The sequence below is a fragment of the Cetorhinus maximus genome, chromosome 19, assembly GCF_964194155.1.
Source record: "Cetorhinus maximus chromosome 19, sCetMax3.hap1.1, whole genome shotgun sequence".
In the NCBI taxonomy this organism is placed as follows: Eukaryota; Metazoa; Chordata; class Chondrichthyes; order Lamniformes; family Cetorhinidae; genus Cetorhinus; species Cetorhinus maximus.
The window spans coordinates 40,590,536-40,609,127 of NC_135897.1; the positions used below are offsets into that span (position 1 = coordinate 40,590,536).

Below are 18,592 nucleotides of genomic sequence, written 5' to 3' on the forward strand. Positions count from 1 at the left end.
TTTTCTTTATGCGCAGTCATGCTGGTCCTGTCCTCAACCCAAAGAACTTAAAAGACTGAATTGTGCATGTGCAGCCCGCTCCAGGTCCGTAGATATGCGGAAACTCCGAGGTGGATTCCTGACCTCTGCTCTCGACGAGAGGTAAGTTGGCCTTCGTAATAGGCACTACAGTTTTAGAATTTCATATTGCTGAACTGGAAGAAATTCTTCAAAACCTAATCCCAATTTCAAATCTGGTGCTAGCAGCTGGCTTGACATTTGAACAGCCTACACAATTTGCACTGCAAGCACCTGAAATAAGCTGCACCGATTCAACAACCATTTGAACTTATGTAGCGCCTTTAACATAAAATATCCCAGGGTCCTTCATGGTCATTATTAAACTAGGCATAACATCAAGCCACATAAGAAAATATTAGAACAGATAACCAAAAATTTGATCAGTGGTAAGTTCTAAGGAACATCTTAAAAGAGGAAAGAAAGGTGGAGAGGTTTTAGGGTGGGAATACCAATGCTCGCATCCCAGGCAGCTGAAGGCATGGCCACTGATGGACCATTCAAAAATTTAGATGCTGAAGGATCAGAATTAGAGGAATGCAGATACCTTGGAGGGTTGTGAGGATGAAGGAGATTGCAGAAAAGGGATAAAACCATGGGAGCATTTGAAAACAAGAATGAGAACTTTAAACATAAGGCATTGTTTAACCCAGAGCCATTATAGGTCAGCGAACACATGGATGATGTGTGAACTGGACTTAGTGCAAGTTCAAACATGGACAGCAGAGTTTTGGGTGACCTCGAGTTTGTTGTAGGGTGGAATGGAGAGGCTGGCTAGGAATGCGCATAATAGTGAAATCTAAAGATAATGAAGGCATGGATGATGGCGTATTATGGAGATAATAAAAGCAGTCTTAATTATGGCGTAGATATATGGTTGGAAACTCATCTCAGTCATATATGATGCCAAGGTTGCGAACAGTCTGGTTCAGCCCCAGACAGATGCCAGGAAGAGGGACAGAGTTGGTGGCTAGGAGACTGAATTTGTGGCGGGGATGGAAGACATTGGCTTCAGATTCCCTAATATTTAACTGAAGGAGATTTCTGCTGTGCCAGTACTGGATGCCAGACTTGGAGACAGTGGTGGGATGGAATTGGGTGACGTCCTTGTACAGATGGAAACTGGCTTGTTTTCAGCTGATGTCCCTCAGTGACAGCATGTAAATAAGAAGTAGGAGGGGACACCAGAGATAACTGTGCGGGTACAGGAAGAGAAGTGATTGCAGTGACTCTCTAGCTACAATGGGATAGTTAAGAAAGGGACCGAGCAAGTGCACTCCTACCCAGCTTAACAACAACAGTTGAGAGGAGTTGGAGGAAGATGGTGTGATTAACCATATCAAAGGCTGCAGACAGCTCTAAAAGATGAAGAGAGATTGTGACAAGTAAACTGTCACATAGAATGTCATTTGTCACTTTTGAGGACCATTTTGGTACTGTGGTAGAAGTGGTAACTTGATAGATTCAAACATGGAGTTCTCAGGGAAATGGGCAAATTCAAGAGGTGATGACACATGTAAGGACTTTGAGAGGAACAGGAGGTTAGAAATAGGTCAGGAGTTACCAAGAACAGGAGGGGTTGGGGATTGGTTTATTGAGAGAGGTGATAACAGCAGATTTGAAGAATGGGAGCCAGGAGGGGAAGTTGGGTGGTCAGTAGCTTAGTGGGAATAGGGAGGTGGGCCTCATGGGTAAGATCAGCTCAGAGAGGGCATGAAGGGAAAATGGGAGAAAAACTACAGGAAGGTATGTTCAGGACTGTCAGGGGGAAGCCTTAGAGGAACTTTAGTTCACTGGGTAGGTAAAGGGTGAACAGGTGACTGAGGCAGCTGACTGGATGATCTCAATCTTGGTGAAAAAGAGGCCCATGCCCTCCTCACACTTGTTAGGGGTGATGGTGGAAGAAATGGAGAACAGAAGTTAAAGACTGTTTGCAGTAGAAAAAGGTAATTGCCAAGACACAGATGGAACACTAAAATATAGTCTATAAGCACAGCCATGTGTGAAGATGCCACTGCTTGGAACTGTCATCAGGACATTCCAGAGCCCCCGTCAATTGGTATACCACAGCTACCATATATACTCTAATTTACATTTTATCAATTGTATAGTGTATTGTAATCAAAAGAATAATTGCACAAAGAGTTGTGTGTGACCGGAAAGCGTTTTAAAGGTAAGCTGAACTGGCTTCTTGAGAGTCAAATGTTCTGGCCCAAAGCAATTGTTGATAGCTATGAAGTTGTGCTGGATTGACTTTCGGCTCATGAAAACTGTCATTTAGAGAATTTTGAATAGATTTCTATTCTGTTTGTGTACTCGTTCAATTTAGGGCCTGACTGAGCAGCAAGTTCACTTGACAGTTCAAGTGAAGGACTTTGAAGCAAATGTGGCAGCAGCAGCTCCTGATCAGAAGAAACAGAAAGAGCTGCAGAAAATACTGGAAGCTTTTAAGAAAGGTTAGTTGCCTTTGTGTCCATTTCTATTTCTCTTATTTAATGTCACTTTAGCTAGGTGAAAAATGCTCAACAGTTGATAAATAACATCAGTTAAGTGAAATATCTAAAGAATTTGTGATTTTTTTTTCTCTACTGAAACATGCCATCGAGGATCCCACTTGACTGAGTCCTTTTCTGTACCACAGACAATTAATTCTTTCCAGGATTAATTATGATTAAGGCCCAGGTCTTCTACTCGGTGTCAGAGAGGGTGTATCTAACACTGACTGCGATTTAATCTGCCCACTTATCATTTTATGCTGGAGTCTTTGCACCTTCTGATGCCGGCTCCAGCAGGGTTGCAGGGACAAACCGAGGCCAATTGTAGGCACAATTCCAGTGTAGCCATGTCCCCTTTTTTCATCATGAACTGAAGACACCCCCCCTTAATGGTGTCTGCCTTCAGTTCATTGACTTACATTGTTTTAAATGGAGCTGCCATCCCCAGCACTGCATAACATCCCCTCGCTGGTGATGCTAACTACTCCCAACCCTGCCTCCATTGACAGCATTAACCCCCTCCCTCATCCCCCACCCCCCTGCCGGACAATGTTTCCCCCAACCCCCACTTCTGACTGTTCACCCATCTCCCTCATTACCTGACAGTTTTCACTCCCCTCCCTCATCCCCAACAATGTTCAGCTCCCCTTATTCCCCCCTCGCCCCAAGAAAATGCTCAACCCCCCCCCCCACTCCTGACAATGCTGACTCTTCTGGCATTGACCAGACAGAAGCCAGGAATTCCAGAAGGTAAGTTGGATGAGGGGGGTGGTGGGGTGGGGTTGAGCACTGTCCAGGGACGGTGGTCAACATTTCTGGGAGGGAGCTGAACATTGCCGGGTTGGTGTTGGTGTGTTGGACGTTACTAGGGTTGATGGAGTGCTTTGACACGCCAGCTGATTCACTTAGAGTTATGCTGGTTTTATATCTGCTCTGAAAAAGTCTAACCGCCCAAGTCTCCGTGGTTTTGGACTTCTGTCACTGTCATTGGAATCAATCGAGCAATCCGACAATTGGAACTTTAAAATTCCTGGGAAGCACCACAGATATGCGTGCATTCGGACTTCCTCAGAGTCCCGACGCACATCAGTGAGGCAAGTTGAGTTGGAGGCCTCTCCCCATATTGAAAGATTTGGACCTAAGTTTTTGGTGATTGAAAGGTTAAAATCTAAAAATAAAATACAGCAGTATTTAGCACTGTAACTTTACAACACTTCTTCATTAATGTATCGAAGACACATTGCAAAAGTTGCTATCTGGATGAGTTGCTAGATTGTTGCCTGAAGCATGTGGAAGCTGGTGTGCCAGTGTGATCCATGGCAATCACATCTGCAGTAAGTCTCTGCAGCTCGAGGCAGTCTACTCCTGCTCCTATTTCTTGTGTTCCTGTGAAAACGTAACAATGAAGGAGCCTCAGCCCCCGCACTCTGTCCAGCAGGTTCGAGCAAAGGGCCACCAAAAAGTTGATTAAAAGGGGAAAAAGTAGAATATGAGAGTGATCTAGCCAGGAATGTAAAAACAGATTATTGTGAAAAGGGAGGCATGTTGCCAAAACCTTTTGTCTTGCACTCATCAAGACAAATGCAAGAATGCCAAATTTCGAACAATCACAATTTATACCTCAGGAGAAAAGGGTGCTGATCGTTTGGCCAGTCGACTCTGATTGGCTGAGGCATTGCTGTGGTGTAAGCAACAGGGAACTATAGGCTCCCCAGAATCCCGAGCAGTTCAACAAAGGCGCACGGCTTGTAAATATTCCTTTTTGCAAAGTTCAAGCCCTTCAGTATGAATGTATGTTGCTTCTAGCAAGCATAAATGAACCCATTACGAACTTGACTGATTACTTGACTGGTTATCTTAAATTGGTTGTTAGTGTGGCTAACGGGATTGGGATTGTTTAGCAAATGCTGCCCAATCACAGAATCACTTGGAACAGTAGACATTTTGTTTTGGGTTTTGGGCTGGTGGGCTGGTTGAATGTTGTCTGTGCTCTGCTTATTACAAACAACTGAAGGAACATGCTGTTTGATTTGATTAGCCAATTGTTAGGACGTATGGCCTACATACCAGGTATCGCACTGGGACTGAAGTTTATATGTGATGTTGCTTAACCGTAGTAGGCGAAACATCTTTTTGGACTGACGGCTGCATCCTGTTAGTGGAAAACACCACTCCGGTTGCTGTTGCATAGTAGCAATGTAAAATGGCTTCCTTAAGATCTTGTTCAAATTTTTTGAGAGATTTTTACTTTTCCAGGGTAATTTGAGGTAGAATGGGCACTTTTCATGTCTGAAAGTAGCAGCCTTTTGCCTTATTGTGAGTTTGCACGATACACAGCGAACAGTGATCAGATCAGGATAGCCATTGTCCCACAGGATAGCTTTGATGCCCTCTATTTCTGCATCAAACTTGTAAATTGAGCAAATGTCTAGGGCCCAATTTACAAGATTGCTGATTAGGCCAATCTTATAGTGCATGATGCTATACAAATCCCAACGTGGACATTGACCAGTGAAGGCTTGCCACCAGTAGAGAACCCATTAGCAGATTTCTCAACAAGCACATCGTGGAAAAGGGGCATGTTAGACTGCTTCATCTTGAAAGTAAATGTGAGCATGGGATGGAGCGTATTAAGGTGTGTAAGGAGATCCTTACAAGCGGCTGCAGATTCAAAGATTGCAAATGTACCATCTACGTAACAGAACTATGCGCTGGGTAGGAGGTTAGAGCTCGTTCCATCAAAAACTCATTTCTCGTGAAAACTGATGAAAACGTTAGCAAGTGGTGGACCTAGAGAGGATCCTATTGCTACACCACCTGTTTGGATATTGATGGTGTCATTGAAACAGAACTCAACCATGCAAGTTGTTAAGTTCAAAAGGTCAATGAATACAGATTCAGAAAATGGTGCACCTGTATTGCTGTGATATAGTGATGAGGCGCAAATGTCAATGGCTTCCTTCAGTGGCACATTCGTAAATAAGCTCACATAGACAAGAATTGCTGGAAAAACTCAGCAGGTCTGACAGCATGGAGAGAAAGACAGAGTTAATGTTTCAGGTCCGTGTGACTTCTTCAGAACTAAAGAGAAGTAGAAATGTGGTGAAATACATATACTGTTTAAGGGGGGTGGGACAGATGAAGCTGGATGGAACGCCAGTGATAGGTGGGGGCAAAGGAGAGATTGCAAAAGATGTCATAAACAAAAGGTCAAAAGAGTGTTGATGGTGGTGATACTGGCTAAAGGAGGTGCTAATGGTGACATTAAGAGTAGAAAACAGGATGAGCAAGTGACAGATGGCCCTAGTGGGGGTGAGGTTGGGGGAGGGGACGGTGTGGGGAAAAAAGATCGAAGTAGGCTAAAAGGTGGGGATAGACAAGACGTTGCTATCAATATTTAGGTTGTGCATAGTCTTCGCAGAGGTGAAGCTGAACCTGGGGTAGAGAGTTGGGCTACATCATGCGACTTAGCTTGAGAGTTACCCAGGAAATGTTAGACTGTTTAAAACCTGGTCTAACAGCTGGTAACTCAACTGACCCCCTCCCTCCCTGACAAGACTACGTCCTCGACATGACTACCCACTTATCCACTCTCCCACCGAGCCATCTCACCCACCTCACTCAACTACCCACCTTATATGACTACCCACTCATGCATCTATCCACTCATTCACAAACCCACCCTCATTGATTAAAAGACTGGACCTTTAAATGCTTACCAGAGCACGGCAGCTACTGCCATAATAATCCTCTTCTTCCCCTGACTACTCTGCTCACTGGAATTGGGCTGGGGATGCTGCGTTGCCCATTTCTGTGTCAGCCGGAATCGGAAGATCCTGGAAGAAATGGGCAGTAGCGTCAGGTCAGGAAAATCTTTTGTGGGTAGTGGAAATGCTGCTGACTGGAAGATTTGGGCCATGGTTGCAAAATAATAATATTGGCTTATACAGATAATTATACCTTTATTCTTTAAAGTTTAAATGTTCACTAACAGCAAGGATAAACCATCTATTCCACTATCCCTCGTTCGGCAAATACATTGGAATTATTTGGAACCATGCCCCTTTTATTGACTGTAATGATACCTGAATGACCTTAACAGAATATGCTCATGTGTTTGAAATTTTGTGTGTGTGTAATAAATAATTTGAAATTGAATAGTTAAAAAGATAATACCTTGATGATTTATTACAGCTTAATTTTATTAAGATGGTATGGAGCTATTTGGGCGCAAATGATAAAATGTCCTGATTAGAAGAGTAACTTTCAGAAGGCATTCAAAATTTGAATAATTGCCCTGATCCAATATTTATAAGTCCATTTTGTAGCACAATTAAGTAGAATTACTGCATTTAATCGTGTGTGCATTGTTTTGACAAATAGAAACTAACAGTTGGACTGTTTTCCAGAGTATGAAAATGCTGCAGCAATGGCTGGTAAAGTTGAGGCAGAGGTTAAACGGTTGCACACACTCATTATTGACATCAACAATAAAAAGCTTAAAACGCAACAGGATAAGCTAGACAAAATTAGCAAAGAAATTGATGATTGTGCCTCTTCCATTACAAAGGCCCAGGTTGCTATCAAAACAGCAGGAAGGTAAGTTCTATATGAAACTACTTTATTAGAGTATTAATTAATATTGTTTGTTCATGCACTTTTATTTGCAGCATTCATATTCATGCTTTTTTTTTCTTTTGCTGAGGAAGGGTAAACGTAGTTCTGACTAGCTTTCCGGTGGTGTATTCATGTAACTTAGAACAACATTTTCTTCTAGGAACTTTAAAAAGGCAGAAGAAGCAGTGAATCGATCTGAAGAAGAAATTGAAGAGAACAAAAAGGAGATTAAAGATCTAACAGAAGAATTAAAGCAAGTGGAGGAAAAGGGTGCCGTTGTACTGAAAGAATGCACTGAAGCTCAGGTACAACACAGAAGTAAATGAGCTGTGCCACCCAGTTATTTGAATCCACCATCTTGGTTTAAGAACACTTATAATTTTGTGATGGTGTACAAGATGTGGCCTGACTCTTTTTGATTCAGCACAAACACAGACACAACCATATGGCCTCAAAATCAATTGAAAGCATTAAACAAAAGTTGCTTACTGGTACAAAAGTGTTGCCATTTGGTTGATAAAAAAAAAAATTTTTATTCATTTTTACAGAATGGAGGTCGCTAGCAAGGCCAGCATTAATTGTCCATTTCTAATTGCCATTGAGAAGGTGGTGGTGAGCTGCTGCCATGAATTCTTAAGAGTCACTGTGGTGCATGTGCACCCACAGAGCTGTTAAGGAGGGAGTTTCAGGATCTTGGCCCAGCGACAGTGAAGGAATGGCGATATATTTCCAAGTCAGGATGGTGAGTGGCTCGGAGGGGAACTTGCAGGCGATGGTGTTCCCATGTATCTGTTGCCCTTGTCCTTCTAGAAAGTAGCGGTCATGGATTGGTGCGTTCCTGCAGTGCATCTTGTAGATGGTACACACTGCTGCACTGTGCATTGGTGTTGGAGGGAGTGAATGTTTGTGGAAGTGGTGCCAATCAAACGGGCTGCTTTGTCCAGGAGCTGTCAAGCTTCTTCAGTGTTATTAGAGCTACACTCATCCAGGCAAGTGGAGAGTATTCCATCATACTCCTGACTTGTGCCTTGTAGATGGTGGACAGGTTTTGGGGAGTCAGGAAATGAGTTGCTCGCTGCAGGATTCCTGGCCTCTGACCTGCTCTTGTAGCCACAGTATTTATATGGCTAGTCCAGTTCAGTTTCTAGTCAACAGTAACCCCCAGGATGTTGTTAGTGGGGGTTCAGTGATTGTAATGCCATTGAATGTCAAGGAGCAATGGTTAGATTCTCTCTCATTGGAAATGGTATTGCCTGACACTTGTGTGGCGTAGATGTTATTTGCCACTTGTCAGCCCAAGCCTGGATATTGTCCAGGTCTTGTTGCATTTGAACGTGGACTGCTTCACTATCTGAGGAGTCGCGAATGGTGCTGAACATTGTACAGTCATCAGTGAACATCCTCACTTCTGACCTTAGGATGGAAGGAGGGTCCTTGTTGAAGCAGCTGAAGATGGTTGGGCCCAGGACACTACCCTGAAGAACTCCTACAGTGATGTCCTGAAACTGAGATAATTGACCTCCAACAACCATAACCATCTTCCTTTTTGCTCGGTATGACTCCAGCCATTGGAAAGTTTTCCCCCTAATTCCCATTGACTCAATGATGCTATTTAGTCAAATGTGGTCTTGATGTCAAGGGCATTCACTCTCACCTCACCTCTGGAGTTCAGCTATTTTGTCCATATTTGAACCAAGGCTGTTATGAGGTCATAAGCTGAGTGACTCTGGCATAACCCAAACCGTGTGTCAGTCAGCAGGTTCTTGATAAGCAAGTGCTGCTTCATAGCACTATTGATCACCCCTTCCATCACTTTCCTGATGACCGAGAGTGGACTGATGTGGCAGTAATCCGCTGGGTTAGATTTATCCAGCCTTTTGTGTACAGGACATACCTGGGCAATTTTCCACATTGCCGGGTAAATGCCAGTGTTGTAACTGTACTGGAGTAGCTTGCCTAGAGGCGTGGAGTGAATTGAATTGGCTGAAGACTGACATCCGTGATGCTGGGGACCTCCGGAGGAGGCCAAGATGGATTATCCATTTGGCACTTCTGGCTGAAGGTTGTTGTGAATGCTTCAGCCTTATCTTTTGCACTGATGTGCTGGGCTCCTCCATCATTTGAGGATGGGGATATTTGTGGAGCCTCCTCCTGAGCGAGTTGTTTAATTGTCCACCACCATTCACGGCTGGATGTGGCAGGACTGCGGAGCTTCGTCTGATCCGTTGGTTGTGAAATTGCTTAGCTGTGTCTGTCACTTGCTGCTTATGCTGTTTGGCACGCAAGTCATCCTGTATGTAGCTTCACCAAGTTGGCACCTAATTTTTAGGTATGCCTGATGTTACTCCTGGCATGCCTTCCTGCATTCTTCATTGAACCAGAGTTGGTGCCCTGGCTTGGTGGTAGTGGCGGAGTGGGGGAATATGCCAGGCCATGAGGTTACAGATTGTGTTCTAGTACAATTCTGCTGCTGCTGATGGCCCACAGTGCCTCATGGTTGGCCCAGTCTTGAGTTGCTAGATCTGTTCGAAATCTATCCCATTTTAACACAGTGGTAGTGCAACACGATGGAGAGCATCCTCAATGTGAAGACAGGACTTTGTCTCCATAAGGACTGTGCGGTGGTCACTCCTACCGATACTGCCATGGACAGATGCTTCTGCAACAGGTAGGTTGGTGAGGATGAGGTCAAGAGGGGAGGCGATGGCTTAGTGGTATTGTCACTAGACTAGTAATCCCAAGGTAATGCTTTAGGAACCAGAGTTCGAATCCTGCCATTTGAATTCGATAAAAAATCTGGAATTAAAAATCTAATGCTGACCATGATGGTTGTTAGGGAAGGAAATCTGTTGTCCTTACCTGGTCTGGCCTACATGTGACTCCAGACCCACAGCAATGTGGTTGATTCTTAAATGCCCTCTGAAATAGCCTAGCAGCCATTCAGTTATATCAAACCGCTACAAACTCGCAAAAAAGGAATGAAACCGACGGACCACCTGGCATCGACCTGGGCACTGGAAACGACAAAAGCAATCTCAGCCCTGTCAACCCTGCAAAATCCTCCTTACTAACATCTGGGAGCTATTGCCAAAACTGGGAGAGCTCTCTCACAGACTAGTCAAGAAACAGCCTGACATAGTCATCTTCACAGATAATGTCCCATACACTGCCATTACTATCTCTGGGTATGTCCTGTCCCACCAACAGGACAGTCTCATGGCATCAGGAATTAGGGGAAAATTTTCCACTGGTTGGAGCCATACCTAGCACAAATGAGGATGATTGTGTTTGTTGGATGTCAGTTATCTCAGCTCCATGACATCACTGCAGGAGTTCCTCAGGGTAGTGTCCTTGGCCCAACCATCTTCAGCTGCTTCATCAATGACCTTCCTTTGATGATAAGGTCAGAAGTGGGGATGTTCGCTGAAGATTGCACAATGTTCAGCACCATTCGTGACTCCTCAGATACTGAAGCAGTCCATGTCCAAATGCAGCAAGACCTGGTCAATATCCAGGCTTGGGCTGACAAGTGGCAAGTAACATTCACGCCACACAAGTGTCAGGCAATGACCACCTCCAACAAGAGAGAACCCAATCATTGCCCCCCTGATGTTCAATGGCATTACCCATCACTGAATTCCCCCATGATTAACATCCTGGGGGGGGTTACCATTGACCAGAAACTGAACTGGACTAGCCATATATATACTGTGGCTACAAGAGCAGGTCAGAGCTAAGAATCGATGAGTAACTCACCTCCTGACTCCCCAAAGCCTATCCACCATCTACAAGGCACAAAGCAGGAGTGTGATGGAGTAATCTCCGCTTGCCTGGATAAGTGCAGCTCCCACAACACTCCAGAAGTTTGACACCGTCCAGGACAAAGTAGCCCGCTTGATTGACACCATATTCCCAAACATTCACTCCCTCCACCGCTGACACACAGTAACAACAGTGTACACCATCTACACGATGCATTGCAGGAATTCACCAAGACTCCTTTGACTGCACCTTCCAAACCCACGACTACTACCATCGAGAAGGACAAGGGCAACAGATAGATGGGAATACCACCAACTCGAAGTCCTGTCCCTTCTCCCCCCACCCCACTGCCAAAGTCACTCACCACCCTGACTTGGAAATAAATCTCTATTCATTCACTGTCGCTGGGTCAAAATCCTGGAACTCCCTTTCTAACAGCAATGTGGGTGTACCGCATGGACTGCAGCAGCTCAAGGGCAACTAGAGATGGACAATAAATGCTGGCCCAGACATTGAAGCCCACATCTTATAAATGAATTTTTAAAAAACTCTCTTGGTTCCCTCACAAGCTGCTGAGACCCAGTCTAGCAGCTATGTCCTTTAGTCCTTGGCCAACTCGGCCTGTAGCTCTTCTGAAGTTCAGCACCCAGAGTACATCCTGTGCCCTTGCCACCCTTGGTGCTTCCTCCAAGTGGTGTTCAACATGGAGGAGTACTGCCATCAGCTGAGGGAGGCGTTGTACGTAGTAATCAGCAGGAGGTTTCCTTGCCAATGTTTAACCTGATGCCATGAGACTTCATGGGGGCTGGAGTCGAATGTTGAGAACTCCCAGAACAATTCCCTCCCGAAACAGGCTATTCTAGACCTGGTATTGAGCAATGTGACAGGATTATTCACTAACCTCATGGTAAAGGAGCCTTAAGATGGCAGCAATCATACCATGATAGAATTTCATGTTCAGTTTGAAGAGGAGAGTTATGGGTCTAAGACTAGTGTTTTGAACCTGAATAAAGGTAATTATAAGGGTATGAAAGCAGAACTAGTTAAAGTGAACTGGAAAACTAGATTAAAAGGTAGGACATAGAATAGTTAGGAAAGTAAGTTGTCTCGAGATGAGAGTCTGTAAAGGGATATAGACAGGATAAGTGAGCGGTCAAAAATTTGGCACATGAAGTATAATGTGGGGAAAATGTGAACTTGTCCATTTTGGCACGTAGAATAGAAAAGCAATATATTATTTAAATGGAAAGAGATTGCAGAACTTGGCGGTACAGAGGGATCTGGCTGTCCTGGTACATGAATCACAAAAAGTTAATACGCAGGTACAACAAGTGATTAGGAAAGCAAATGGAATGTTGGTGTTAATTGCAAGGGGAATGGAATATAGAAGTTGGGATGTTTTACTGCAGCTGTACAGGGTATTGGTGAGACCACATCTGGAATACTGTGTATGTTTTGGTCCCCTTATTTTAAGATACAATTGCAGTACAGAGAAGGTTCACTTGACTCTTTCTGAGATGAAGGGCTTATCCTATGAAGAAAGGTTGAACAGGTTGGGCCTATACCCATTGGAGTTTAGAAGAACAAGAGGTGATCTTATTGAAGCATAAGATCCTGAGCTTGATAGGGTAGATACGGGGAAGATGTTTCCACTTGTGGGGGAAGGCTAGAACTAGGAGACACAGTTTAAAAATAAGGGGTCTCCCTTTTAAGACTGAGATGAGGAGAATTTTTTTCTGAGGGTCGTTACTATGTGGAATTCTCTTCCCTAGAAAGCAGTGGAAACTGGATCATTGAATTTATTCATGGCAAAGTTAGACAGATTTTTGATATACAAGGGAGTTGAGACATTATTGGGGGTGGGGGGGGGGGGGAGAGAGATAGTAAAGTGGAGTTGAAACCATAACCCCAAAGCCATAAACTTATTGAATGGTGGAGCAGGCTCGAGGGGCTGAATAGCCTATTCCTGTTTCTGTGTCCCAAAACAGTTATAAGGAGAAATATGTATTCACTATAAAACTCTCGAAACCTTCCCATGTCACAAGCAGTTGGTTCTTGCAAAGATTATATGCGAGTGGAACTTTTTTGTGTTCAGTGATATGATTAATTTTTGAAAGACCAAAACAACTTCATCAGTTTGGTTTATCTTTTTTAAGTGTATGTATGTGGGATGTGACATGGAACAGTGTCAGCTCTGTAAAGCTGCATTTTTTGAGTTTTATTACTATCAAAGGTTTATTTATTTAAAATCAACTTCTGTTGCGGCCAAGTGAATTGAGGTAAGTTTTGCAATCCATTTTTCCAATATAAAAATACAAAAATGAAAGAGCAGAGTAAAATAATGTATTGATCATTAGGCATGGGCCTTTACGTTATCAGGGTTCAAAGTTTAACAGACATTAGAGTTTATTCATTGTGTGGATGAGATGTGGCATTGGACTATTCATACATCTTGTCATTTTACATGTTAATTCAGTTAGTTATTTTGAGTTCTGTAGCTAGTAGCCGCTATGAGACCTATCCTATCCTCTGAAAAACTAATTACAATTCACAAATCAACTGTTCCATATACAAATTTAAATCATTCGGCTGGACCATTGAATATAAACTTTGTGAATGCTTATGTACACATGTAGTCAAGTAACTTCATGATCAAAAGTTAATATTTTACTAAGTATTTGTTCAGGGTATGCACTTTTCCCAGATTTTCACAATGACCAGTGAAGATTAGCTTTCCAGCTAGTTAAAAGTCTCATCTTCAGTATTTTACCATAGGTTGAATTAAGTTGTTGCTAACTAAAAGGTAAATGAGCATGATTAGTAGGGTGGCTGAAATACTTGACTGCTAGCTGGTATGATTTTAAAAATCCTTTTGTGTCATATATTTAACATTTCATTTTACTATTTTACATAGGAATCATTAGTAACAGTGACTGAGGAACATAATTGTTTATTTCAAGAGCTGAAGGCAATTCAGGAAGAACAGCAAGCACTTCAAAAAGAAACTCTCAATATACGACTGAAGTTGGAACAGATAGACGGGCACATTGCAGAGCACCAATCAAAGATCAAATTCTGGCAAAGAGAAGTAAGGGTGATCAAACAGAAATTCTTTCAGGATAGTTAAACTCCCCTAATGGATGAGATTATTCAATGAGTAGCTGAGCCATACAGACTAGGAAGGGGCCAGGCTTCATTTATTGTCTGTGCTAACTTTGCTGATTCAGCTGGGACTACTGACAAGATGTTATGGTGGCCTCTTTACCCGGATTAGGAAGACAAGGAAAGTGACTAAAATTCCTATTCTTGATTTATATCCAACCATTCTTTTATGTGCCTGGTGGGGAATGTCTGTTGAGACTTTGGTTATAAAGCCAACTACAGTGAAGCTCCTGCCAGCACTTAATGTCAAGGCTCATACTAGAAAAATATTCAATTTGATGAGATTTCAAATGGTGTCCAGTTAGAGATGCTGCCAACAAATCACAGCCTTGCCTTTTCTAATAAGGATACCATAGTTAATTTGACTGCTTTTAATTCTCTGAGATAATAAATGAGTATTGCAACTAAAAAGAGTGGGGTGAATATCTATCTTCAAACAAATAAGTTAGTTTGCTGAACGTACCTGACTATTCTCTGACGTTGTCAGCTAAAATATCAACTCTCCTAGACCTGGTCTCCTAGAACAGATTGGATGACACCAAGCATATCCTATGGAGGCTAGATTTTTTTCCCCCTGCCATTTATTTAAACTGCCTGTAGTAAAAATCTGCTGAGTTAAATAACTGACCAGGAATCATTTGACCATTTTTGATTTTGGGACATTTATAGAGGTGAATGTAAACTAAAACATTTCATTGTATTTTAAAACTTTGTAATTTAATCCCAGGTATCAAAACTTTCTTTACACCCTATTGACAAACCAGCAGATGAACTTCCAGAATTGAGTGAGGAAGATCTAATGGAAATCAAAAATCCAGATGAGATAAATAATCAGATTGCACTACTAGAGGCTAAATGTCTGGAAATGAAACCAAACTTGGGTTCTATTGCAGAATATAAAAAAAAAGTAAGTTCAAGAATATTTGGTTACATTGCAGCGATTTCTTCATTGGTTAGATTTGAACTGTTCATGTATGAGACCTAAAGATTGCCATACACAATGTGATAATCGTCTGCAGGAAGAGTTATACCTACGCCGTGTGGCAGAGCTGGATGAAATCACTAATGAACGGGATATGTTTAGACGTGCCTTTGAAGACTTGAGAAAACAACGTCTTAATGAATTCATGGCTGGGTTTAATATGATCACCAATAAGTTGAAAGAGAATTACCAAATGCTTACACTGGGTGGAGATGCTGAGCTGGAGTTGGTGGACAGTCTGGATCCCTTCTCTGAAGGAATTATGTTCAGGTAGGGAAACCAATTTTCTCTGAAAGAACTGTGTGCAGTTTAAATAACTGCATTGCGGAGTCAAAAGTAGGATCTTCAGTCAAAAGAGAGATTTATTCATATTTTGTCATTCAGCTAACCTATCTGAACTGTAACTGCTAATTATATTATCACTAAGTGTTTGCTCTACTCACTGATCTTTCCATGCTGTTCAGCAGAATAGAGCTGCATACTGACTGACTAACTGCAAGAGTGGCTGGTTTGGCAACCAGCGGGAAATTTCCTTCAGTGTAAGATGAAGGAAAGTAGATATTGTCATTTTAGAACAAGCTGCTGACTAAAATTAAAATGCCAGTGAGTTAAGGAACTAATTCTGAAAGGTGAAAATTGTATCTGTCACATCCCACTAAGATCCTGCTTTAAATAAAACCATGGGTCAAGGATGGAGGGAGGTGGGAGCAGAGGTGGTTGCACCTGAGATACAAAACAACCAGACTGATTTTTTTTTAAACCATTTTCCCCACACCTGCCCCTTGACTTAGGCAATTTTAGTGACATCTAATCACTTTATTGGAGCCAGGCTTGTATAGAAAATAAATGACTGTGCTAACTAAGCTGAATAGGTTTGGATTTGAGAAAAAAATGCTTTAGATAGCAGATTTACTTAATTTTTTAATGACTATTAATGAAAACTCTTTTCTAGTGTACGTCCGCCAAAGAAAAGCTGGAAAAAAATTTTCAATATTTCTGGTGGAGAGAAGACTCTTAGTTCTCTGGCTCTGGTTTTTGCACTTCACCATTACAAGCCTACTCCTTTGTACTTTATGGATGAAATTGATGCAGCACTGGATTTTAGAAATGTTTCAATTGTTGCTCATTATATCTATGTAAGTATACAGCGGAAGTGGGTTTGTGTGTAAAAGAATAAATCTTAAAACAATGCATACAATAAGAACAGTGGGAAAACTGCAAACATTATTCATAACCAGTAAGAATTAATAGTTAAAAATACATCAGCTTAAGTGAAAACATCAGAAATAGGAGCAGAAGTAGGGCCTTTGGTCTCTCAAGACTTCTCTCCCATTCATAAGAAACCATGTACCTGAAGTCACATTATAAATTAGATAAATTTTATATTTGAAGCTGCTTAAAATAATCTCAACTTCTGTAACTGTCAGTATAATATAATAGAAATGTAACAGTTTCCAGTGCATTTTATAAATCACTCTCCATTTAGTAATGAATGTGGTTGGGAAAAGAAAACGAATGAACAAGCTTGCATTAATATAATGCCTTTAACAATATCCCAAAGCACTTTAAAACAATTGAAATACTTCTGTTTAGTGTTATAACGTAGGAAACAGTCATCACTTTTGCACACAGCAAGTTACACAAATAGCAATGAAACAAATGACCAGATTGTCTAAGGGTTTAGTTAAGTGGTAAATGTTGGACAAGGCACTGAGGAGAACTCCCTTGCTAATCAAGTTGTACCATGGAATGTTTTTGTGTCTAGCTTAAGGTAGATGGGGCTGATGTAGGATATTGGGAGTGCAGGGGGTTTGATAGGGGCAAAAAATGTAAGAACTGGGAGAAGGTAATGAATCTGCAACGTCTCTTCTCTGTTGCATTAGTAAATAATTGAGAACCAAAGGAAACTGTAAAATAATATTGATTCGTTTAGTAATCCACCTATATCCATGCCAGTATCAGGCAGGACTTCAGTGAACACTGCAATTGACTTCCAGATCCACCATTGACACACAAGCTGTGTAAAAGAGTATCCAAATTTTAAAGTAAAGCCAATGGATATATTATAGACCAAGTTCTTTTTTTTAAAAGGCCACGATGGAAATCAGAAAACATTTGTGATGCATAATCATTGAATCCTCGGTCAAGAGGTGGTAATGCATGCTATTTACAGTGCCATATGCAGACATAATTGGGTTGATTCCAGTTGTTGCATTAGGGAACTGGTGAGAAAGAACTGTTCTATCTAAATTCAGCCAAATTACTGAGATCAATCTTCTGCCTGCTCATGTGCCTTCTAAAATGTGTTCATGTATCTGTGGTTCCAAGACTGTAGTCAACCGTGTCAACCTTGGTCAGTGCCAACAGTGGTCAGCCTTACTTTAACGCATGTTAGCTATATTTCTCAATTAAAAGTTATGGAAAATGGAAGAATCCAGATGGTGCAATGGGGTGCTGCCTGAGTTTTCCACTGGTGCAATGTTGAGTAAAAGGAATTTAAATCTCTCTTGTCTGTGCTTTACTTAATCGGAGCATTAATTGCTAATGGAGGAGTGTCCTGTTCTTAATGATGTCCCTCACTGATTGAATTTCACAACAGAATTGGAATTTTTGGGTAATTTACATTAATTGAGGTGATTAGTTAGCCATCCTTGCTCATTGGTAAAACCTGGAGTGCTAGACCATCTACTTCAGATGGAGCTGTAAGTTAGTGTACAATTGGTCCTAGTTTGGTTAGCAGTAGGAAACCTAACTCCAGTAATAGGCTGCAGAGTTAAAGTTGATTAAATGCTGGTGCAATTCTCCTGTATACAATTGTGCCTTTGTCAGCCTGCACTTTTGGTTAAATAGTGTATCCCTAACAGGAGACTGCATACAAGGCAAACAAACCACTTGAATGAATCTCAATTGTTCGGTTTCCATGCTTGTCAGACAACTGGCTGACCAACAGCAGGTGTAATTTATGCACCTCAAGTTGATGTTTATAGTCTTTCAGCAAATATCTGTCTTAATAGAGTTTACTGTTTCTTTCCTTAGGAACAGACCAAAAATGCTCAATTCATCATAATTTCTTTGAGGAACAATATGTTTGAAATTGCTGATAGGTTGGTTGGAATCTACAAGACCCACAATACAACAAAGAGCGTTGCGACCAACCCCAAAGTCATCAGTCTTCAAGCGCTTCCTGAAGTAATCAGTACAGCTTGAGTCTAATTGATAGAAATGCTATCAGCTTTTTTAATAGACTGATTTTTAAAAATCTTTTTTATGCTTCTGACCTTTTTATGCTACCACCTTTATGGGAGTTCATTACAACATAAAGTGGTAGCGTAAACCCTCTGGCATGAGCATGGAATTTAGTTTCTAAGCTTCTTGCAATGTTACTCCTTATACATAACCCAAATACTTATAGATATTATTTTTACTGTATACATTTTGTATGTGAGCAGGATAAGTACTGTTTTAATGTACTACAGATAGCTGAATACTTTTTATATTAAAAATCAATGTCAAAACA

The 18,592-nt window shown here is 41.7% G+C and overlaps 1 protein-coding gene across 3 annotated transcripts in view; it reads left to right on the forward strand.

Moving 5' to 3' along the window:
* Window positions 1–18,592, forward strand: part of smc4 (structural maintenance of chromosomes 4) — a 67,080-nt gene extending 48,488 nt beyond the window's left edge. For all 3 annotated transcript variants that reach the window (XM_078563771.1, XM_078563770.1, XM_078563769.1), the window contains 8 exons: window positions 2,387–2,513; window positions 6,962–7,151; window positions 7,330–7,474; window positions 13,846–14,019; window positions 14,821–15,000; window positions 15,113–15,345; window positions 16,028–16,211; window positions 18,112–18,592. In XM_078563771.1, the coding sequence (XP_078419897.1) occupies window positions 2,387–2,513; window positions 6,962–7,151; window positions 7,330–7,474; window positions 13,846–14,019; window positions 14,821–15,000; window positions 15,113–15,345; window positions 16,028–16,211; window positions 18,112–18,282 (1,404 nt within the window). In that variant the 3' untranslated portion in view covers window positions 18,283–18,592. The remainder of the gene's footprint in view (window positions 1–2,386; window positions 2,514–6,961; window positions 7,152–7,329; window positions 7,475–13,845; window positions 14,020–14,820; window positions 15,001–15,112; window positions 15,346–16,027; window positions 16,212–18,111) is intronic.